At 42.4% G+C, this 25,244-nt stretch overlaps 1 protein-coding gene across 11 annotated transcripts in view; it reads left to right on the forward strand.

Moving 5' to 3' along the window:
• Positions 1–25,244, forward strand: part of ahctf1 (AT-hook containing transcription factor 1) — a 131,227-nt gene that overhangs the window by 90,531 nt on the left and 15,452 nt on the right. For all 11 annotated transcript variants that reach the window (XM_033025864.1, XM_033025867.1, XM_033025870.1 and 8 more), the window contains exons 26-31: positions 3,899–4,006; positions 10,500–10,695; positions 11,004–11,198; positions 19,866–20,355; positions 22,717–22,837; positions 24,261–24,376. In XM_033025864.1, coding sequence (XP_032881755.1) covers positions 3,899–4,006; positions 10,500–10,695; positions 11,004–11,198; positions 19,866–20,355; positions 22,717–22,837; positions 24,261–24,376 — 1,226 coding nt within the window. The remainder of the gene's footprint in view (positions 1–3,898; positions 4,007–10,499; positions 10,696–11,003; positions 11,199–19,865; positions 20,356–22,716; positions 22,838–24,260; positions 24,377–25,244) is intronic.

Consider the following 25,244-nt stretch of genomic DNA (forward strand, 5'->3'; position numbering starts at 1 on the left):
AGTTCCAGAGATTCACCACTCTCTGTGTGAAAAAAGTTCTTCTCATCTCGGTTTTAAAGGATTTCCCCCTTATCCTTAAGCTGTGACCCCTTGTCCTGGACTTCCCCAACATCGGGAGCAATCTTCCTGCATCTAGCCTGTCCAACCCCTTAAGAATTTTGTAAGTTTCTATAAGATCCCCTCTCAATCTCCTAAATTCTAGAGAGTATAAACCAAGTCTATCCAGTCTTTCTTCATAAGACAGTCCTGACATCCCAGGAATCAGTCTGGTGAACCTTCTCTGCACTCCCTCTATGGCAATAATGTCCTTCCTCAGATTTGGAGACCAAAACTGTACGCAATACTCCAGGTGTGGTCTCACCAAGACCCTGTACAACTGCAGTAGAACCTCCCTGCTCCTATACTCAAATCCTTTTGCTATGAAAGCTAACATACCATTCGCTTTCTTCACTGCCTGCTGCACCTGCATGCCCACTTTCAATGACTGGTGTACCATGACACCCAGGTCTCGCTGCATCTCCCCTTTTCCTAGTCGGCCACCATTTAGATAATAGTCTGCTTTCCTGTTTTTGCCACCAAAATGGATAACCTCACATTTATCCACATTATACTGCATCTGCCAAACATTTGCCCACTCACCCAGCCTATCCAAGTCACCTTGCAGTCTCCTAGCATCCTCCTCACAGCTAACACTGCCCCCCAGCTTAGTGTCATCCGCAAACTTGGAGATATTGCCTTCAATTCCCTCATCCAGATCATTAATATATATTGTAAATAGCTGGGGTCCCAGCACTGAGCCTTGCGGTACCCCACTAGTCACTGCCTGCCATTGTGAAAAGGACCAGTTTACTCCTACTCTTTGCTTCCTGTTTGCCAGCCAGTTCTCTATCCACATCAATACTGAACCCCCAATGCCGTGTGCTTTAAGTTTGTATACTAATCTCTTATGTGGGACCTTGTCGAAAGCCTTCTGGAAGTCCAGATACACCACATCCACTGGTTCTCCCCTATCCACGCTACTAGTTACATCCTCGAAAAATTCTATAAGATTCGTCAGACATGATTTACCTTTTGTAAATCCATGCTGACTTTGTCCAATGATTTCACCACTTTCCAAATGTGCTGCTATCCCATCTTTAATAACTGACTCTAGCAGTTTCCCCACTACCGATGTTAGACTAACTGGTCTGTAATTCCCCGTTTTCTCTCTCCCTCCCTTCTTAAAAAGTGGGGTTACGTTTGCTACCCGCCAATCCTCAGGAACTACTCCAGAATCTAAAGAGTTTTGAAAGATTATTACTAATGCATCCACTATTTCTGGAGCTACTTCCTTAAGTACTCTGGGATGCAGCCTATCTGGCCCTGGGGATTTATCGGCCTTTAATCCATTCAATTTACCCAACACCACTTCCCGGCTAACCTGGATTTCACTCAATTCCTCCAACTCCTTTGACCCGCGGTCCCCTGCTATTTCCGGCAGATTATTTATGTCTTCCTTAGTGAAGACGGAACCAAAGTAGTTATTCAATTGGTCCGCCATATCCTTGTTCCCCATGATCAACTCACCTGTTTCTGACTGCAAGGGACCTACATTTGTTTTAACTAATCTCTTTCTTTTCACATATCTATAAAAACTTTTGCAGTCAGTTTTTATGTTCCCTGCCAGTTTTCTTTCATAATCTATTTTTCCTTTCCTAATTAAGCCCAAGCCCTTTATCCTCCTCTGCTGGTCTCTGAATTTCTCCCAGTCCTCCGGTATGCTGCTTTTTCTGGCTAATTTGTACGCATCATCCTTCGCTTTGATGCCTCCCATGTTGAAACTGGCTGTCTGTATTCTTAAGTCAATTGTATTTGATTATTGTGAGGAGGATATGTGGAAACAAGTTCTCTTCTGAAGACTGATTCTCATTTGAATAACTTGTAGATGTCCCATAACTGATAATCCTGACCAAAGGACATCATAAGTACAATGCATTGTGCTATTTATAAAATTGTAAAATTTAAGCTAGGAAAGAACAATTACGAAAACTAGAGAGAGGAAACGAGTTATTTTGAATGTAATAACATTTATTGAGTTTATCCATATGGTGTTCGAAACAAGGAAACGGCCTGAAATTTATAAACACATAGGCTGCAAGTTCGGGAGATCAAGTGAATTAATTATATCTGTAGAATTGAATTAATGAAAAATTATTAAAACAGTGAATACAATACTTTCTGCCTACCCCATTTACCTTTCCTGGTGGTCACCCAGGTACTTTGTGCCAGCACCTTGGGTGTGACCACCTCACTAAACACCTAACTATGATGCGCTCATCAGTCCACAAGATCCTGAGGGCGTCCAGCTCCAGCTTCTTAATGTGGACACTCAGGAGCTGCAGCTGGACAGATGTCACCATGCACACTGAAAGATTCACTGATCTCCAACATCCTGCAGGAGTGGCATACCACGATTCTACTGGCTTCCCCAACTGCAGTAAAACAAAAAGGGGGTTAAAAAGACCTTGCCTATTCCCTCTGTTCAGTCTCCTTGCCAAAGCATCTCAAGCCCATGTCTCAGCACTTAACCTCACTTGCAGCACTCCACCTGAATCACTGTCATTCGCAAAGATGGCTGCTGCAAAATGGCCAATCTGCTCATGCTCGACATATTTATACACCACTTAGGGCTTTCACTCCCAGAAACTAACGGCTTCTGCTTTGGCTCTGTTCCGTCTGAAATTAGTACCCTTACTCTAATGATCGCTTCTCAAATCTCCACGCACACACCTCTCAAGTTGAGCCTGACCTAAAAATTCCAGTGGATGAGTTTGATGGTAAAGTAGTTTATGGACAGAAAAGAGCAACGGGAGGTAGCACGTTTAAGGGTCATGTTGATGCTTTGGCACCGACCGTGCAAGAGCTGGCTGCTCTTGAAAAGGAGGCACAGTCGTCTTTCTTACAGTTTGGCTTTCTTCCCAACCAATTGTTCAATCGCTTTTGATTGCAACATGCGCCTTAATTTAGTTCAACAAAGAAACTGACAAGTTACTAAAGAACCTGGTAGTCTTTATCAATTAATGAGAGCCGTTATTCCGTGTAGATTGTGCAGAAGAGGGGGGCAAAATTACCCTTTTTGGATAATGTTTCAATACTTATAAATAGTGAAATAAAGTCTTGTGCCTGCATCAATTTAGGATAGGAACTGAAATAAAATGAATCTTTTGAAAGTAAAGAATCAATATTTAAAAACATAATATTATATAGAAAGTAGCTAAGGAAGAAACATAGTAACCAAGGAAGTTAAGCCATCATTTATAACTTCCTTAAACAAAATATTATTTACAGCCCTAAAATCACTTAGTTTAAAAAAAAGAAGCCAAACCATACTAGTGTAGTTGAGGAGATATTTTAACAGAAGAGTGGAATGTGGCGTAATGACCTAAAAATTTGGGTCACTCCAACCCTTGAGAAATGTTGTTGAAGCATACAAATGAATGGAAATTAACCCAATGTTTAGCTTTGGAGGAGAAAAACTCAATTTATGGTTGGGTGAGATAACGCATGTCATTTGATGAACTTTGTAATGTGTTTTTGTAGACAGTAATCTTGGCCTGTTGCCCAGGAGACCAACAACTTTACATTCCCCAATTTATTATCATAAGGATATCTTTTATGCTTTATGAATGGAATTAAGTCCCCATTTGTTTGGCAGAATGCTAGAGAAGAAATTGAAGATATTTTGAAGCATGGTTTGAGACTTGCTATCTTTAGTGATACCACTTGCTTTTTTTATGGCAATCATTTTTTAATAGCACTTGATGTGTACTGCAGATGGGATGAAAATAATCTGTAATTGTTAACTAGAGAAACATCCAAAAATTTAATCTTGCGTTATTTTCTGTCGTTTAAATTTCAGCCCTAGGTGTAGTGAACAATCTTCAGTTGACCTGGTTCTCAAGTCTACTGAAGTGTGTGATGCTTTTGTTGGAACACCAATCAAAACAAGCTCAAGAAAACTTTCCAGGTATTGATTTGTTTTTTTAATAGATTTGCCGATATTCTGTCTCATAGCTTGCTTTTTGGATCCCTTTTAAAATAAGATCTTGGCCAGGGGCAGAGCTTGTGGCTATTTTATTACCTATAGATACAAATGAAAAACAGAAGGCTACTCGGCACCTCAGTCCTATTGTCCTTTACTAAATTCATGCCACTTTTGATTGTAACATCAACTTTGTGTATATGTATACTTTTCACAGAATATACCTGTTCTGCTTAAAACTATTTTAGGACTGAGGAAAATTGTTCCAAGTACTCAGAGGGGAAAATATGAATTCTGCAATACGGAAGTCTTGCAGCATTTATACAAGGATCATGCCTGGCTCTCTCTCTCTCCCTCTCCCCCTCCCTCTCTCCCCCTCCCTCTCTCCCCCTCCCTCTCTCCCCCTCCCTCTCTCCCCCTCCCTCCCTCCCCCTCCCACTCTCCCCCCCTCTCTCTCCCCTCCCTCTCACCCCCTCCCTCTCTCCCCCTCCCTCTCCCCCCCCCTCTCTCCTTCCCCCTCCCTCTCTCTCCCCCTCCCTCTCTCCTTCCCCCTCCCTCTCTCCTTCCCCCTCCCTCTCTCCTTCCCCCTCCCTCTCTCCTTCCCCCTCCCTCTCTCCTTCCCCCTCCCTCTCTCCTTCCCCCTCCCTCTCTCCTTCCCCCTCCCTCTCTCCTTCCCCCTCCTCTCTCCTTCCCCCTCCCTCTCTCCTTCCCCCTCCCTCTCTCCTTCCCCCTCCCTCTCTCCTTCCCCTCCCTCTCTCCTCCTCCTCCCTCTCTCCCTCTCTCGCCCCCCCCTCTCTCCCCCCCCCCCTCTCTCTCCCCCCCCCTCTCGCCCCCTCTCGCCCCCCTCTCTCTCCCCCCCCCTCATTCTCGTCTTTTTCCCCTCTCCCCGCCCCCCCTCTCCTCTCCACCCCCCCCTACTCTCCTCCCCCCCACCTCTCTCCCCCCCTTCGCTCCCTCTCTCCCCCCCCAGTCTCTCTCCCCCCCCTCTCTCTCTTCCCCCCTCTCTCTCTTACTCTTCCCCCCCCTCTCCTCTTCCCCCCCTCTCTCTCTCCCTCCCCCCCCCCCTCTCTCTCTCCCCCCCCCCCTCTCTCTCCCCCCTCTCTTCTCGTCCCCCCCTCTCTCTCTCCCCCCCCTCTCTCTCGTCTCCCCCCCCTCTCTCTCCTCCCCCCCTCTTGTCTCTCTCCTCCCCCTCTCTCTCTCTCCGAGCCCCCCTCTCATCTCTCCCCCCCTCTCTCTCTCCCCCCCTCTTCTTTCGCTCTCTCTCCTCCTCTCTCTCTCTCTCTCTCTCTCTCTCTCTCTCTCTCTCTCTCTCCCTCCTCTCTCTCTCTCCATCTCTCTCCCCCTCCTCTCTCTCTGTCTCTGTCTGTCTCCTCCTCTCTCTCTCTCTCTCTCCCCCTCCTCTCTCTCTGTCTGTCTGTCTCCCCCCCTCCTCTCTCTCTCTCTCTCTCCCCCTCTCTCTCTGTCTCTGTCTCTGTCTGTCTCTCTCTGTCTCTCTCTGTCTCTAAGTCTTCAACAACATCTACCGAGCCCTTGACCTTTACCACCCAAAAATCAAAGGCAAACCGACACCTAGCAGCAGCTCTATCCAATTTTGACACTTCACAGATTTTTATTTCTACCATAATCGTACATCTCCTTTCACAATATAGATTGTAGCATCTTAATTGCATCTTAATAGCATCTTAATTGCTGCCAGGATATTAATAAAAAGGTTTGCCCAATTTTATCAAAACTTGTATACGTCTAAAACTAAAATAGAAGACAATATAATTGTAGATTTTTTAGATAATTGTAATCTGCCAAAATTGGATATTTTGGAACAAGAGGAATTAGGAGCACAGATCACAAGGGAAGAAATAAGTGAAACAATAAAAGAGCTGAAAAATGGGAAAACGCCAGGACCAGATGGTTTTAATAATGAATTCTATAAAGGTTTCCAGGAGTTAATGGTACCACGGTTATTTAAGTTATATAAATATGCCTTTACCGAAAGTAAATTACCAGAAACATTAGCCGAATCCACAATTACGTTAATACCTAAAAAAGATAAGGACTTAGAAGAACCGGGATCATATAGAGCCATATCACTCCTAAATACAGATCAGAAAATTTTAGCAAGAACTTTAGCAAGAAGATTGAGTCAATATATTACTAAATTGATAAATCCGGACCAAACGGGGTTTATACCTAAAAGACAATCATCTAACAATTTGAGACGCCTTTTTAATATAATGTATTCATACAAAACGGAAAAGGAAGACTTGTCAGTTATATCTCTGGATGCAGAGAAAGCATTTGATCAGGTAGAATGGCAGTATTTATACAAAGTACTCCAAAAATTTAATATGGGAGAGAATTTTATCAGATGGGTTAAATTGCTATATGATAAACCAATGGCAAGAATACTAACTAATAATATATTATCTTCAAAATTTCAATTATCGAGGGGCAATAGGCAGGGCTGTGTTTTATCACCCCTGCTATTTGCACTTATGATAGAGCCGCTTGCTGAAAGGATAAGAAGGCATCCGGATATTCAGGGATATAATACTAAGGATACTATTAATAAAATTATTAAATACATTTGATTCACTGATTAAATTTTTGAGAACGCTCCCACTGTCATTAATCGGCAGAATAAACGCTATAAAAATGATAGCGCTACCACAAATAATATATTTATTCCAATCTATACCGATATATATACCAAAACACTTTTTTTTTAAATTAGACTCGAATATTTTTAATTTTATTTGGGACTATAAAGCACATAGAATTAAAAGAAATCACTTGTGCAAACCCAAAGAGGTGGGGGGGTTTGCATTACCTAATTTTCTATACTAATATTGGGCAGTACATATTAAAAATATAATTTATTGGTTGGACAGTTCTGCTCAACCGTTGGAATGGATAAGAATGGAGAAAGAGGATTGCGCCCCCTACGATCTAGGAGCGATCATTTTTTCCCCAATAAAGCTGAATAATATGTTATATAAGAAGAATCCAATTATACAAAATACAATACGAATCTGGAAACAAATAAAATTAACTTTAAAATTAAGAAATTTATCAGTGTTAACACCAATAGTGAATAACCCAGTATTTAAACCATCTGGTATGGATAAAACATATAAACAATGGGAAAAAGTGGGAATTAAAAAGGTAGGTGATTTGTATGAATTGGGAAATTTATTATCATTTCAACAACTAAAATCAAAATTTAAATTGAATAACAATCAATATTTTAAATACCTACAGGTATGTGACTTTATGAAGAAATATATACCAAGATTCCAAAGTATAATTTTAGACCCACTGGAAGAAGTAATGAATATCAATGCGGAGTCAACAAAATTAATATCATACTCGTATAACAGAATTTTAAATATAGAATTACCATCAACAGAGGCAATTAGAGAAGACTGGAAAAAAGAATTAATGATAAAAATCTCAAAAGAAACATGGGAAAAATATTTGATACATATACATAAATGTTCGATCAATGCTAGACATAACTTAATTCAATTTAAAATATTACATAGATTATATTATTCCAAAACTAGGTTGAATAAATTTTATCCAAATATTTCTCCCATTTGGGATAAATGTCTTTCTCAAAATGCCAATATTACACACTCATTTGTCTCATGTTCAAAACTTTATAAATTTTGGTGTAATATATTTGATATATTCTCAAAGCTATTTAAGACAAAAATGGAACCTAACACTGAAATGATTATATTTGGAGTAAGTGGAGATGGGAACAAATTAAATACACACCAAAACTCATTTTTCAATTATGGGTTAATAACAGCAAAAAAACTTATACAGGTGCACAACCTTTTATCCGAAAGCCTTGGGACCAGACACTTGTCGGATTTCGGAATTTTTCGGATTTCCGAATGGAAGATTTTTAGCGTAGATTAGGTAGGTAGCGCGGGCGGCTTGAAAAGTCTGGAGCGGCTGCCTCCTCCCCGGAGACCGGGGAATCATTGTAAATCATTGCATAAATGTTAGTCAGTTAGTTTGGAGGGATTTTATGTGATGGGGGGGGGGGGGGTGAAGGGGGAAACTTTAATTCTTAGTCCCCTACCTGGTCGGAGAGGCGGGGAGCGGGGCAATGCCTTACCGGGTCGCCGTGCAGTAAGCTCCGGAGCGCTGTGGCCGCCGACTCCCAACATCGCGGAGCTGGGGGCTCCGTCCGGCCGCGGGCGGCGCCGGTTGGAGCTCCGACCCCGGCAACTCTACCCCTGGCTGCGCGGCGCTCCAAATCCAGCGCGGCCCGCGGCCCCATCTCCGCGATGTTGGGAGTCGGCGGCGTCGCAGCGCTGGGATACCAGCGGGGAGCGGGCAATGCCTTACCGGGTCGCCGTGCGGTAAGCTCCGGAGCGCTGTGGCTGCCGACACACAACATGTCGGTGGCCACAGCGGAGCTTGGTCTGTGGGCGTCCGGCCGCGGGCCGCGCTGGATTTGGAGCGCCGCGCAGCCAGGGGTAGAGTTGACGGGGTCGGAGCTACAACCGGCGCCGCCCGCGGCCGGACACCCGCAGCCCCAGCTGGGAGTTGGCAGCCACAGCGCTCCGGAGCTTACTGCACGGCGATCCGGTAAGGCATTGCCCGCTCCCTGCCTCTCCGACCAGGTAGGGGACTAAGATTTAAAGTTTCCCCCTTCACCCCTTCACATAAAAGCCCTCCAAACTAACTGACTAACATTTAAGCAATGATTTACAGATGTTTAAGTGTCTCCCCGGTCTCCGGGGAGGAGGCAGCCGCTACAGTAGTACAGACCTGGGTTGACTGTGGGTCGTTTCGGGTCAAGTTTGGCGCCAAATGCGAGCTTTGGTGTGCAGACGACATCCTGGAAAAAATGGCCGGTTTTCGGAGTTTTTCGGTTTCCGGAACTCCGGATAAAAGGTTGTGCACCTGTACTTAAATTTTGGAAAAATACTAATATACCAACATTTAAAATGTGGATCAGTAATATGCTGGAAACAGCACATTTGGAAGAAATGAGACTCCTAATAGACAAACAAGACCTATTCTTAAGGAGTTGGTCCCCATTTATTGATTTCTTGGATTCATGTGGTGACATAGTATCATGAAAACCAACAGTTTCAGGTATGGGTGAAAGATGATTTAGAATATTTTTTTTAAAAACATCTCACTGTGGCAATGGAATAATCTCCCTCCTGCTTTCCTTCTTCACTTATTCCTTCTCTTTCACTTTTTCTTTACTGGTTTTTCACCCACGCTCACTAATCTATTCTTCACTTTTCACAACCTCTTTTTCTTCTCTCCTTTCTCACTTCTCTCTTTAAAAAACAAAAAGGGAAGTTGTACAGAGAATGTAATATGTTAACATCGTTTTTGTACCAATGCATTGTACTCACTTCTAATAAATAAAATATTTTAAAAAATAAAAAATTGCTGACTTCCACGTTCTAAGAATTGATGAATTTTTCAAATATAAGTCTCCTTTGGACATTTTTTTCCCCAAATGTCATGCTTGTACAAGACTGCTGTGGATTTCATCTGTTGAATACTGAAACATATCAGTGTGGTGTTGCTACAGAGAGCGCTTTGCTATAATCTGTCTAATATGATTGGACTCAGATTACACTTGTAATTGTGAATTTAATCAATCTGCAAATGACCTTAAAATGTTAAATGAAGGAAAAGCACATTTATTGGTACAAAGGTTATTTTCCCACTGCTATATCCACCCGCTTGATTTTAATCACCCGCATGCAAAATAATATTTTGTTTTGGTGATTGAAAGAAAAAGGAAAGATAGTTTTTTTTAGTTGAGCAACTGATTGCATTTCATATTATGTATTTGGTATAGTCTTTGCTAATATATGCATCCTGCTTTAATATTGATGTATTTGATACCAATATCAATGTTAGATTCTGAAAATTTTAATCATTTTGAATATTGCTTTTGAAGGACTTGAAATTAAGTACTGGACTTCAAAAAAACATTGGATCGTAGAGATAGACACAAAGCTGGAGTACCTCAGTGGAACAGGCCGCATCTGGAGAGAAGGAAAGGGTGACGTTTTGGGTCGAGCCCCTTTCAGACTGAAGTAGGGTCTTGACCTGAAACATCACCTGTTCCTTCCCTCCAGAGATGCCTATCCTGCCTGTCCTGCTGAGTTATTCCAGCTATTTGTGTCTGTCTTCGGTTTAAACCAGCATCTGCAGTTCCTTCTTACCCGTTGGATCCTAGAGATCTGAAATTGAAGAAAATGCAGAAATTTTTCAGCAATTTGGTCTGCATTTGTGAAGGGAAGAAGCAATGGTGTTTCATCACTGATCAGAACCATTAACATTTTTTGAGTATCTAGCGTATTTGATTATTGTTAATGGTGAAATTATCATTGCAGATAACTTGTTATGACAGCGTTGGGGACTGATGGTATGACATACTGACTTTCAGAAAGAATGCATTTCTGACATAATTATTTACCTCATTTAGATTGTTGGATTCTATGCGTCAGCTAAAGAGCCACACAATGTTGAAAGAAGAGCCCCCTCGTTGTGAACAAATGAAGACTAATTCTTCTTGGATGACAAACAGTCCATTACAATCACGTGCTGTCAGAACTGGCCACCTTGGATGCATTTCAAAGGCATCAGAACTAAAGCTTTTGCAGACACCACCTGTGGTGAAGGTATTTAAATTAACTTCCAGGAGTTTCTTGAACTGATTATATTATATTTCGTGCATTTTTTTAAATTCTAAAACGTCAGAACTATGCTGGTACTTAATACGTCTACGTTAACGAAATTCACACCAGGAAGAAAACAACACAGGAATATATTCTCAGGCACCCAAATAAGTTGAATCACTGTACGTTGTTTGCTTAATATTATTAGAAGCGGTATTTTAGTGTCCTGATATTGCTGGAATTGTTTTTAGTGTAATCATCAAATCTGCGGTGCAGTGCTAAACTAAGAAAACATCCCTTTTCCTTTTTAGAGAGCACGAGCATTTACAGCATCAGAACCCACTTTTGCAAGTTTTGCTCCTCAGTCCATCTTGCGATCTAACCTTCGCCCCACACCCATGGCATCACCATGTGCCTCACCAAGTCGTTCTTCAACTCCGCCGCTTCGTGCTAAAGAGACCAAAATTTGTTTTGTGAAAGAAAAACAAAGCATTCGATGGACTGGGGTATGTACTTTGTAGTAAGGTTTACAAAAATGTTTGGGTTTTGACTGCTGCTCACATTTATTAAATGAAAAATGGACATGGTAGCATAGTTGTTAAATTACTGGATGTATCCAGAGGCCTGGGCTATTGACCTCTGAAACGCGAGTTTTATCCCATCTCTGCAGCTAGGGAATTGAACTTAAAGAAATGAAATCTGGAATAAAATGTTTATCACTCATGGTGACCGTGATAATGCTAATGTGTGGAAAAACATGTTGCCTTTTATGGTTCACTTTCAGCTAATTTCTGAAATGGCCCAGTAAACAATTCAGTTTGATGTCAATTGGGGGGGAAAAAATGATTTGTCAGTGACCTTCACATCTAGCAATTTGTTTTAGTAAGTTGTTTATGTTAACTGATGAATTTATGAGACGGGGATGGGGGAGTGTGGGCAGGGCAGGTTCAGTCTGTTTAAGTTGATGGTTATATTTCAGATTTCATAGAAAGCGATAAACTGTGGATGCTGTAAATTAAAAATAAAAATTCAGAAGATACTCTGGATCAGTAGTATCTGTGAAGCAAGTGGCTAATAAGGTAGTTTCAGTAATTTCAGGGAGGTGGTCACACCAAAGGTTCAGCCAGTGATTGCGGGAGAGCCAGGCAAGTAGTGCAAGATTATCCTCTGGCTTTCTTCATCTTGATCAAATATGCCATTTTACATACTTTTGGGGGTGATGGTCCCTCAGGGGCAAATAATAGCAGCAGCCAAGACAATGGCATCACACCTGGCTAAGTTGAACAGCGTGGTAGGGTTCAGTCTTGACGAGCCATAGTGAAAGGGTGTTCATTCCACAGTCACTCCAGAGAGACTGGCCTTCCTTGTGCCAGGGTCAAGGATGTCTCGGAGCAAATGACATTTGGAGAGGAGAGGGTGAGCAGCATGAGATCGTGATCGATATTGGTACCAATGACATGGGTAGGAAGGGAGATTCATTCCTTTCAAAGAGAATTAAATAGTACTTTTGAAAAATGGATGCCCAGAGTTGTGATCTCAGGATTACAACATCTGCCATGTGCTAGTTGGGCATGGAAGAGAAAGATAGTGCAGCTGAATGCCTGGCTGAGGAATTGAGTAGAAGGGGGGGGCTTCAAATACATGGATTATTGCGCTCTCTTCCTGGGAAGATGGGTCCTGTACAAGAGGGCTCCTCAGAAGGGCTTAAACTGGAGTGGCAATGGGGTTGGAACCAGAGAGCTGGTCAACAAATGGTTGGACTGATGGGAAGGCCAATTGTAATACCAGTATGACTCAAAGAAATGACAGATGGAGATATGAATGAATATGGTGAAACTGATGGGTTGAAATGTGTTCGTATTTCCATGCATGGTGTATTATGGATAAAGCGATGAGCCTGGATCAATGCTTGGAACTTTGATGTTGTGGCCATTATGGAGTCTTGGTTGTGAGATGGACAGCAGAATTCAGATGTGATACAGAGGTAAAAGTGGGAGATAAATTGCATTACTAATGTGGGAAAATGTCACATCAACACTCGGAAGGTGCAATGGAGGGTGCATCCACTGAGGCAATATGGGTGGAACTCCAGAATATGGTGCAATCACTCTAATGAGATTATACAATAGGTATCCCAATAGATGGTTGGATAGAGAGGGACAGATACAGTGCCCTCCATAATGTTTGGGACAAAGATCCGTCATTTATTTATTTGCCTCTGTACTCCACAATTTGAGATTTGTAATTAAAAAAATCAAATATGGTTACATTGTCAGATTTTATTAAAGGGTATTTTTATATATTTCGGTTTCACATAGAAATTACAGCTGTGTTTATACATAGGTGTGTCCCCCCCCCCCCCATTTCAGGGCACCATAATGTTTGGGACACATGTCTTCACAGCTGTTTGTAATTGCTCAGGTATGTTTAATTGCCTCCTTCATGCAGGTATAAGAGCACCTAGTCTTTCCTCCAGTCTTTCCATCACCTTTGGAAACGTTTATTGCTGTTTATCAACATGAGGACCAAAGTTGTGCCAATGAAAGTTAAAGAAACCATTATGAGACTGAGAAACAAGAATAAAACTGTTAGAGACATCAGCCAAACCTTAGTCTTACCAAAATCACCTGTTTGGAACACCATCAAGAAGAAAGAGAGCACTGGTGAGCTTACTCAAACTGTCCTAGCATATTAATGTCCCACACTGATCTCCATATCCTTCCCTATGGTGAATACAGCTGCAAAGTACTTGTATGGTACCTTGCCCACATCCTCCGACTCCAAGCATAAATTCCATCCTTTATCATTCAGTGGTCCTACATTCTCCCTAGTTACGCTCTTGTTTGATTTTGTATATATATATCTATAAAGCCTTGGGAGTACAGAGGCAAATAAATAAATGATGGGTCTTTGTCCCGAACATTATGGAGGGCACTGTATATTGGGGAAGTCAAAGTCATCCTCTACGACAACCTTTGCACCTTTCCACAATCGGACTACATACAGTGCCCTCCATAATGTTTGGGACAAAGACCCATCATTGATTTATTTGCCTCTGTACTCCACAATTTGATATTTGTAATATAAAAAATTACATGTGGTTATGGTGCACATTGTCAGATTTTAATAAAGGCCATTTTTATACATTTTGGTTTCACCATGTAGAAATTACAGCTGTGTTTATACATAGTCCCCCCATTTCAGTGGAAGAGCATTTAGGAACGGTGATCACTACTACATAGGTTTTAAGATAGTTTTGAATAAAGATAACTGGACCTTGGGAAAGTATTAAATTAGGATAATACATACAACAATATAATTAGGCGGAAGCTAGGGCGTGTAAATAGGGAGCAGCTATTATTGGGCATGCTAAAGGCCCAATAAAAGCTGATCAGTGTTCCAATAAGGAGGGATAAGGATAGCATGGTAAGGGAGATTTGGATGACCAGAAGGGTTGTAAATTTGGTTTGAAGGAAAAAGGAGGCATTGGTAAGATTTCAGGTGATTAAATCAGACGGGTCTTCTGGGGAATATAAAACAAGCAGGCAAGAACTCCATCAGGCAATTAGAAGCACCAAAAGGGAACATAAAAAGTCATTGGCAAATAGGGTTTATAGAAATCCTAAGGTATGCACACGCACACAAAAAAAGAAGAGCATAACTAGGGAGAAAGTAGGACCACTGAATGACAGGATGGGATTTTTACTTGGAGTCGGAGGATGTGGGCAAGGTTTGCAGCTGTATTCACCAAAGGGAAGGATATGGAGATCAGTCTGGGACATTAATATGCTAGGACAGCTTGAGATCAAGGAGGAGGTGATATTGGGTATTTTGAAAAGCATTAAGGTTGACAAATTCCCATGGCTTGATGGGCCCTATCCCAGATTATTGAGAGGTGATTGCAGGGGACTTGAAATTGATGCATGGTATCCAAGTGATTTATTTGTTTGTGAAGGGTGTTCTGGCTCGATGTCTGTGTCCAGTGGTGTTCTGCAGGGATCTGTGCTGTGACCTCTGTTATTTGTGACATGTGTAAATGTATTGGGCAGTACGTTTAAGGCTACCAAAACTGACAAAATTGCGGATAGTAAGTAAAGAATAGATATAGCATACATTACAGATACAGCCAAATAATTGTCAAATGGTGTTTAATCTGAGCGAATGTGAGGTGTACTTGGGAGGTCAAATGTAATGGGGAACATTATACAGTATACAAGATAACCTTAACAGCATTCATGGATAGAGGGACCTTGGAGTAAAAGTCCACAGCTCTCTGAAAGTGGCAACACAAATAGATCGAGTGGTTAAGTAAGTAAGTAAGTTTATTGGCCAAGTATTCACATACAAGGAATTTGTCTTGGTGCTCCGCCCACAAGTAACAACGTGACATACAGTGACAGTTACGAATGACTCAGAAAACACTGAAAATTATTAAAATAATAAGACATTAATGATAAAACACCATTGATCAAGCATGTGAACCAACAAAATACCAGATCAAAGGGAGGCTACAGATTTTTGGCTGTTGAGTAGAGCAACTACTCGTGGTTAAAAACTGTTTTTATGTCTGGCTGTGGCAGCTTTGACAATCCGGAGTTGCCTTCCAGAGGGAAGTGATTCAAAGAGTTTGTGGCCAGGGTGAGAGGGGTCAGAGATGATCTTGCCCGCTCGCTTCCTGGCATATGGTATGATATGGTAGTATGGTATGCTTGCCTTCATCAGTCAGAGGTATTGAGAAGAAGTCATGAAGTCATGTTGCAGCTTTATAAAGGTTTGGTTATATTTGGAGTATTGTATCCAGTTCCGGTACCCCCATTAGAAACATAGAAAATAGGTGCAGGAGTAGGCTATTCGGCCCTTCGAGCCTGCACCGCCGTTCAATATGATCATGGCTGATCATCCAACTCAGTATCCCGTACCTGCCTTCTCTCCATACCCCCTGATCCCTCTAGCCACAAGGGCCACATCCCTCTTAAATATAGCCAATGAACTGGCCTCAACTACCTTCCGTGGCAGAGAGTTCCAGAGATTCACCACTCTCTGCGTGAAATATTACAGGAAGAATGTTAAGGCTTTGGAGTTGCTGCAGAGGTTTACCAGAATGTGACCTGAATTAGAGGTTATTGGTTACAAGGGATTGGACAAACTTGGATTTTTTTCTCTGGAGAATCAGGGGTAGAGGGGACACTTAGTCATAGAGTCTTACAGTGTGAAAACAGGCCCAACTTGCCCAGCCTGGCCAACATGTTCCATCTACACTAGTCCCACCTGCCTGCGTTTGGCTCGTATCCCTCAAAACCATATACCTGTCTAGATATTTCTTAAACGTTGTAATAGTGCCTGCCATAACTACCTCCTCTGGCAGCTCGTTCCATTCACCTACCACCCTTTGCATGAAAAAATTACCCATCATATTCCTCTTAAATCTTCCCCCCCCCCCCCCCCCCCCCCCCCCCACCTTAAACCAATGTCCTCTGGTTCTCAATTTCCCCTACTCTGGGCAAGAGACTCTGCATCTACCCGATCTATTCCTCTCATGATTTTATACACCTCTATAAGATTTCCCCCCACCCCCATCCGCAGTGACTAATGGGGTGCTGTATGGCTCAGTGCTGGGACCTCAGTTATTTACAATATATATTAACGATTTAGACGAAGGAATTAAACATAACATCTCCAAGTTTGCGGATTACACAAAGCTGGGTGGCAGTGTGAGCTGCGAGGCGGATGCTATGAAGCTGCAGGGTGACTTGGATAGGTTCGGTGAGTGGGCAGATGCAGTATAATGTGGATAAATAAGGTTTTTCACTTTGGTGGCAAGAACAAGAAGGCAGATTATTATCTGGTGTCAGATTAGAATACAATACAATATTTATTGTCATTTGAACCTCAGTGAGGCTCAAACGAAACTCTGTTTCTACAGCCATGCAAACAAAAAACGATTCATACTAGACACACAACCAATTTAATTCACACAAACATCCATCACAGTGAACCTCCTCCTCACTGTGATGGAAGGCAAAGTCTCTTCTCTCCCCTGCTCTCCATTTTTCTCCTGATGTTGAGGTCCCAGGCGGGCGATGGTAAGTCCCACGACCATTTTAGTCCGTGCCGGGCGATGTACGGCCCCGCTCCAGACCCAAAAGTCACAATGTTGGAGCCCCCCGCGGGCGCTGGAATGTCCCGCGGCCATTAAAGCCGCACCGGGCCATGCACGGCCCCGCTCCGGGTTGTTCCAACCCCACGACACGGGCTGAAGAAGTTGTGTTGCTCCGGAAAGCGGTCTCTCACCCGGACCCGCGAGCTCCCGATGTCCCAGTCCACCGGACCTGCGGCTGCATCTGGAGCCTCCGAGCTCCGGGGTCGGGCCGCAGCAGTGAGCCACCATCGCTCCCCACGCTCCGAGGCCGGCCAGCCCCATGATGGTAAGTCCGCAGCTCCGCAGGCTCCGCGACTGGAGCCCCCAGGTCGTTCCGGCTGGAGGCCGCTCCACGGTGCTAGGCCCCTATGACACCGGAGACCCGACAGGAAAAAGGTTGGGTCTCCCGTGCAGGGAAGAGATTTTTTAAAGTTTTCCCCCGCCCCCACATAAACACAGTTAAAAACAGTATTAAAAAAATAAAACAACTACATTTGTGTACATTAACTAGACATAAAATAAAAAAAAGACAGACAGGCTGTAGGGGCCGCTGCAACAGTGTCGCGCCTCCAACGGGAAGTTGGGGAGATGCAACGAGACCTGCGTGTCCTCGCACATCAGTCACTGAAAGTAAGCATGCAGGTACAGCAGGCAGTGAAGAAAGCAATTGGCATGTTGGCCTTCATAGCGAGAGCATTTGAGTATAGGAGCAAGGAAGTCCTACTGCAGTTGTACAGGGCCCTGGTGAGACCACACCTGGAGTATTATGTGCAGTTTTGGTCTCCTAATTTGAGGAAGGACATTCTTGCTATTGAGGGACTGCAGTGTATGCTCACCAGGTTAATTCCCGGGATGGATGAAAGAATGATGAAAGAATGGATCGACTGGGCTTGCATTCACTGGAGTTTAGAAGGATGAGAGGGAATCTTATAGAAACACAAAATTTTTAAAGGATTGGACAGGCTAGATACAGGAAAAATGTTCCCGATGTTGGGGTAGTCCAGAGTCCCAGTTTAAGGATAAGGGATAGGCCATTTAGGAATAGGAATACTTTGTCACATGTGACTAAGCACAGTGAGATTCTTTCCTTGCACACACACTGTATACAAATAGCAGCCACCTACGGCACTGACAAAGTTACAAAGCACGCCGGCTCCCCCTTTTTGTCCCCCCTTCTTTTCCTCTCCCCTTCCCCCCCCCCCCCCAACCACAGCAGTTCCCCCCACGCCGGGTCCCCATTGTCCTTTCGGGTCCCCATTGTCCTTTGTCTCCCCGCCTCGCCCCCCCATTGTCCATTGCTCTCCGCTCACGGCGACCCCCCACGCCAGGTCCTTCATTGTTCTTCCCCTCCCCCCTCACGGTGGTTCTCCATGCTCTCATCGACCGCGGGTCAACCTGCGAGGCATCGCTGCCGCCGCGAGGCTTCACCACCGCCGAGGCCCCATCATTGCGAGGCGTCACCGCTGTCGATGCCCTGCTTCACGCGTCCGTGGTGCTGACCCGGGCCCCAGCCATGGGCTCCATCGGCCGCTTAGCCCGACTCAGGCCTCTACCCACAAGGCCCCGGCCGGGCCCTGACCCGGGCTTCTACGGGGAGATCCGGGAAGTATCGATACCGCGGCGCCTCGATAAAGGCTTCCGGCTGCGTTCCCAGGCCACAACCGTGGCTCGTAGGTAGAAGTCTGTGATGAGGAAAAACTTTTACATCAGAGAGTGTGAATCGGTGGAATTCTCTGTCACAGAAGGCAGTGGAAGCCAATTGTTTTCAAGAGAGAGTTAGATTTAGCTCTTAGGCCTAATGGAATCAAGGGATATGGGGATATGTTTCCTGTGCTCCAAGGAGTCCAAGCCTGCTCAACCTCAATGGTGCCTAATACTGAACACAATACTCTAAATGCTGCCTCACCTACGTCTTAAAAAACTGCAACACGAACTCCCAACTTCTATACTCAGTGCCGACTGATGAAGGCCAATGTACCAAAAGCCTTTTTGACTACCCTATCTATCACTATCAATACTGATCTGTTTCAAAATTAGTATTGGATTCATTTCTGACATTTTGTTACAAAATTATCATTCTGGTCAAGCTAGGTAGACAATCATGTTCCACGACTGAGGTGGGAATGCAAAGATGAGGCATAAATTTAATAAATGCTTGGTTGTGCATTTTGGAGGAAGGATGCAGTTTCCGAACTATCTCCAGTTATAGCTTCGATTGGATGACTTTATTGCGATTTTTTTTTTTTAAGCTCCTTCCCAAACATTTCAACAAGATGGAGTAACATGGTGACCCAAGAAACTGCAGGTGCTGGAATCTGGGGAAAAACACAATGTTGGAGAAACTGAGTGGGCCAGGCAGCATCTGCCGAGGGAATGGACAGATTAAATTTTGGTTGGGACTCTTCTTCAGACTGATTGGAGTAGGGGGGGAAGAAAGCTAGAGGAAAAAAAAGGTGGGGTGGACGGGATAAAACCTGGCAAGTGAGAGGTGAGTTGATTGCCAGTTGGGTGGTGTATGTGACTCTGAGTATTGGTGAAAAGGAGATGAAAGGGTGTGAGTTAAAGGAAGGAGTGAAATGTGAAGATGGAGGGTCAGATATGGATAGAAGGAAACGAGGGAAGGGGAGAGAGATGAAAGGGACTTGAGGAAGGGGTTTTAAAATGGACGGTTTAAAAAATAAAATCTCTGGCCATCTTACTGAACCTTGTACTGAGGGGTTTCTTATTAGTAGTGGATTGGGGGCAAAAAGAATGCAATCTTATGAAATGCTGGTCAATGAGACACACATGTAAAGGTTGCTTGCCCGTGGATTTTTTCTTCTACCATGGCTATCTACAACCATTTTGGATCAATAGATTTACTTTCAAGGAATGGTTGGTATTGTATAGTCTAATTAAATGCTGAGCAAGAGGAACAGGATTTATAATTTAGAGCTTACTATAACCTTGTTTTTCATAAGTGGCATGGCAGTTCATGGGTTAATTTGTTATTTTATTATAGCTTGGAAATTGAGATATCTTTTTTTAAATCAAGGATGCAGCTGCTGATGAATTACAACTGCCACCTTTATCGAAACGGATTCCACGCACACCATCTATTGAATCATGGCCTTCAACTCCAGAGAATCTGGTTGCAAGTGAACTATCCCCAGATAATGGGGTACTATTTGAGAGAGTAGAAGTGGTTAATCTTTCTGGCACTGACAAAGATGCTAGTAAAGAAGATGTTGATAGTTCTGGAAGAACAGAAGACTGGTCCATGGAAGAATATGTGGATGCTGCTGAATCCCTAGATAGGGGGGACACATCTAAGGATAGGGAGAAAACTGTTTCAGTAGATGAATTGATCTTTAACAAGGAGGAGAGAATCATAAGTTGTGATCGTACTACTGTGGATGCTGTGGACAGGGATGTAACCAGTGACCAAGATGTTGACATTTCTCAATCTAAAAATGAAGAAGTGCTTAAAAATGAAAAACTGTTTCATGTGGATAATGAGCAGCACCCCTTTGAATGTGAAGAAGGTAAGTTTTACCAACCTTGATTTTCAGTGCCCTCCATAATGTTTGGGACAAAGACCCATCATTTATTTATTTGCCTCTGTACTCCACAATTTGAGATTTGTAATAGAAAAAAATCACATGTGGTTAAAGTACACATTGTCAGGTTTTAATAAAGGCCATTTTTATACATTTTGGTTTCACCATGTAGAAATTACAGCAGTGTTTATACATAGTCTTCCCCCCCCCCCCCCCCCCCCCCCCCCCCCATTTCAAGGCACCATAATGTTTGGAACACAGCAATGTAATGTAAATGAAAGTAATCATGTTTAGTATTTTGTTGCATATCCTTTGCATGCAATGACTGTTTGAAGTCTGCGATTCATGGACATGACCAGTTGCTGGGTGTCTTCTCTGGTGATGCTCTGCCAGGCCTGTGTTGCAGCCATCTTTAGCTTATGCTTGTTTTGGGGGCTAGTCCCCTTCAGATTTCTCTTCAGCATATAAAAGGCATGCTAAATTAGGGTCAGATCGGGTGATTGACTTGGCCACTCAAGAATTGACCTTTTTTAGCTTTGAAAAACTGTTGCTTTAGCAGTATGTTTGGGATCACTGCCTTGCTGTTGAATGAACTGCCAGCCAATGAGTTTTGAGACATTTGTTTGAACTTGAGCAGATAGGATGTGTCTATACACATCAGAATTAATTATGCTACATCAGCAGTTGTATCATCAATGAAGATAAGTGAGCCAGTACCTTCAGCGGCCATACATGCCCAGGCCATAACACCCTCACCACCATATTTCACAGATGAGGTGGTATTGTTTGGATCTTGGGCAGTTCCTTCTCTCCTACTTTGCCCTAGCCATCACTCTGATATGTTAATCTTCGTCTCATTTGTCCACAAGACCTTATTCCAGAACTGTGGTTGCTCTTTTAAGTACTTCTTGGCAAACTGTAACCTGGCCATCCTATTTTTGTGACTAACCAGTGGTTTGCATCTTGCAGTGTAGCCTCTGTTCATGAAGTCTTCTGCGGACAGTGGTCATTGACAAATCCACACCTGACTCCTGAAGAGTGTTTCTAATCTGTTTGACAGGTGTTTGGGGATTTTTCTTTATTATTGAGAGAATTCTTCTGTCATCAGCTGTGGATGTCTTCCTTGGCCTGCCAGTCCCTTTGTGATTAGTAAGCACACCAATGCTCTCTTTCTTCTTAATGATGTTCCAAACAGTTGATTTTGGTAAGCCTAAGGTTTGGCTGATGTCTAACAGTTTTATTCTTGGTTCTCAGTCTCATAATGGCTTCCTTGACTTTCATTGGCACAACTTTGGTCCACATGATGATAAACAGCAATAAAAGTTTCCAACTGTGATGAAAAGACTGGAGGAAAGATTAGGCTGTGAGAGCTCTCTTATATCTGCATAAATGAGGCATTTAAACACACCTGAGCAATTACAACACCTGTGAAGCCATGTGTCCCAAACATTATGGTGCCCTGAAATGGGGTGGGGGGCTATGTATAAACACTGCTGTAATTTCTACATGGTGAAACAAAAATGTATAAAAATGGCCTTTATTAAAATCTGACTATATGCACTTTAACCACATGGTTTTTTTCTATTACAAATCTCAAATTGTGGAGTACAGCGGCAAATAAATATATGAGGGTCTTTGTCCCAAACATTATGGAGGGCATTCTATGTTTGTTTTATATTGAACAATTAATTAAGTCTGCCATACATACATTAAGGTTTGTTTAAATAATGTGCCAAATGTCTCAAAAAACGACCATATTTCATTAAACAGCCTCTTAGCATAGATTTGAATTAATTGTATCCTGCTGAATGTCAGAAAGAATAATCAATTTGGACTTTTTAATTTGCTTATTTGTTTATTAATTTTATGTTTCTATGTTTCTCTGGGACGACAGATGGCACAATGGGCTAAATGTTCGGCTGGCGACCGGAAGGTGGCCGGTTCGGATCCCGCTTGGAGTGCATACTGTCGTTGTGTCTTTGGGCAAGACACTTCACCCACCTTTGCCTGTGTGTGAATGTGTGTGAGTGATTGGTGGTGGTCGGAGGGGCCGTAGGCGCAGAATGGCAGCCACGCTTCCGTCAGTCTGCCCCAGGGCAGCTGTGGCTACAGAAGTAGCTTACCACCACCGAGTGTGACTGAGGAGTGAATGAATAATGCGATGTAAAGCGCCTTGAGTATTAGAAAGGCGCTATATAAATCCCATCCATTATTATTATTATTATTATTATGTGCATTGAGATGGGGCCCTGTTGGTTTTGAACTGAGAGTTGTAGTGCGTCCTGAATTACTTGTCTTAATTTTAAACAAAACAAATTCAATGACTACTCTACTCTCCATTGATAGTTTTGGAGATTGACAAGAATGAAAATACTTCCCTATTGGTAAATGATGCCACAGAATTTATGGGCTCGAGCAGTGAAGAAGCAGTTTTGCCAGCACATAATCTCATAACTTCTGATGAGGGGTGAGTTTATGGTATTATCCCCAACTTTTGCCATCATTATTTATATTAATTATACAAAATGTGCTCGGTATTTTCTATTCTTTATGACTCCTATTTGAGCAAATGTGAATTCTGCTGTCCAAAATTTCTTGCTTTTCCGTTATTAGACTTTGATCTTAAATTAATTTAAATCTCACGTCTGCTCTTATTTTTGTGGTGAAAAAACATAGCAGGTGTTATGCAACCATCCAGACAGTGATCATTTGCCTGTCTGTAGTACATGAGGCTAACTTTTGTCCAGTCGAGCTACTTGCCAGTAGGCTTGTTAATAGTTCCTCAGTACACCCTTTTAAGTAGAGGTCTGTGACATAATTTGACAGAAATATGTGGGGTCTGGGAAGTGCGGCTTGAGGCCTGTGGTTACAGATAGAAGGTAGTGCACGACTCCATTCATTAATCACCTTTTTAAAAAAAAGAATTTTATTCCCATGAGCTGCTACTACATGTAGCGTTTAACTTCCCAGTATTTAATCTTCTTTTCCCAATATGTTATGCTCATTAATAAAATAATCATCATGCTTTGGATAAGAATTCAACTTGGAAGAAAGAAATTGACCGTCTGAAAGAATCTTTTGCATGACTAAAAAATCCAGGTAATATAGTTTACCAAACAAAATTTGAGGTTGTCTTCACTGAATTTAAGTCTAATTCTAGAATATGCAACAAGTAGTCACACAGTCGTAGCACAATACAGTATGGTAACAGCCCTTTGTTGACCAAGTTGGTCAGTCCCATTTCTTGCCCCACAGCATTTGTAACCTGGGTTCAATTCTGACCACACGCAGGCAGGTGGGACTAGTGTAGATGGGACATGTTGGGCCATGTGGGCAAGTTGGACCGATGGCCTGTTTTCACACTCTTCCTCTTTTTCATTTCTCCAATTGCACAGTCAATGCTGTTCCCCAGCTCTTTTCTTGGAAACTTTACCATCAAGACATGTGTTGAACTTTAACAAATTGCTCATCTGAATCTTAAATTATAGTGTTCTATTGTAGTAGCACTTTGCACCATTAGCCGTGTTAAGTGAATGCATTTAACAGATATCTTTAAAATTAGGGACAAGCTTGATAGGTTAGACCTTGTTTCTAGATGTGAGCATAACTATAGATGGTAGCCCAAATAATCTTGGAGGGAATGGTGAAAGCTCCTTTCAAAAAAAGTAGTACAAATTTGAGACTCGGCACAACTAGAAGATGAGGTTGCTGACATAGATGTATTTAAGGGGAAGCTGCAATAGTACACAAGGGAGAAAAGGATGTGCTAAATGGGTGAGGTGAAGTAACATGGGGATACATTTTACGCATAAAAACACTAGGAGGGCCAAATTGGGTCAAATGTTAACTTTCTGTGCTATTAATTCTGTTTGACTTGTTTGATTACACAGTGAAACCATGCATCCAGAAACATCTGAGGAACAAGTGCTGTCTCCGATACCAGGGGAAAAGAAAGGATTGGTACAGGATGAAGACAGTTTGCTTCCATCTACTTCAGACACGGATCGTATGTATAATTGCTTTTCTTGCTTCTGTTTAAAATTACCACCTAGCTTAAATAAAACTAGCTAACTATCGCAGGTGAGCCTTTCTTTCAAATTATTTTCAATGCAGCATCTGCAGTCAACAGGTTTGATTGCCAAGAGACACCTGAGAACAACTGGAGTGGATTTGTCTATGAAATCCAAGTCAGCGAGATATCTTTCAAACAAAAATGTGTGTAAAATGCTAATAAACCAAACTGCCTGATTTGTTGTCTGAACTTATTTATGAAATCTAGTTTTGTGTACTATATAATTGTGATTTTCAAAGTTCCTGTGAGATCATGGTATATTAACAAAAAAGAGAGGCTTGCTTTTATTACAGCAGTTTTATTTGGTGTTTCTTACACATGGCGCACTTTACGTATAATCAGCAAATTTTTCACCTTTGCAGAAGTTATGCCATTTTGGAAAGGAAATCATTGTTGCGTTGGCACATAATGCGATTAACTTCCTTTCGTTTATTTTGTTACATGTCTTGTGTATATGTGTGCTAAGTACCAGTGAGTTTAAAGAACTTGATAATTATTTACTTGTCACTTTTGCCTATAAATGGGGAAACATGTTACCATGACTTTGCAGTACATTGAGAATACAGGACGAATGTCTATGCTACCTTCTGTTTGAACAATTCAATCCTAATCTTAAAACTCTATCTCTACCTTCAAATTTTAATTTGCTCTTCCTTTTAAAACAATGTAGTACCATCTCCCATGTTCCTTTTTTGAGTAAAGCATTATGTAGCCCCGTAACTCTTTCCTTATCACTTTGTTATCTTGTGCAACACAGAAACAGGTCTTTATACACGCCGCCACATACACAGCAACTTTTTTG

The sequence above is a fragment of the Amblyraja radiata genome, chromosome 8 (genome assembly GCF_010909765.2).
Source record: "Amblyraja radiata isolate CabotCenter1 chromosome 8, sAmbRad1.1.pri, whole genome shotgun sequence".
Classification (NCBI taxonomy): Eukaryota; Metazoa; Chordata; class Chondrichthyes; order Rajiformes; family Rajidae; genus Amblyraja; species Amblyraja radiata.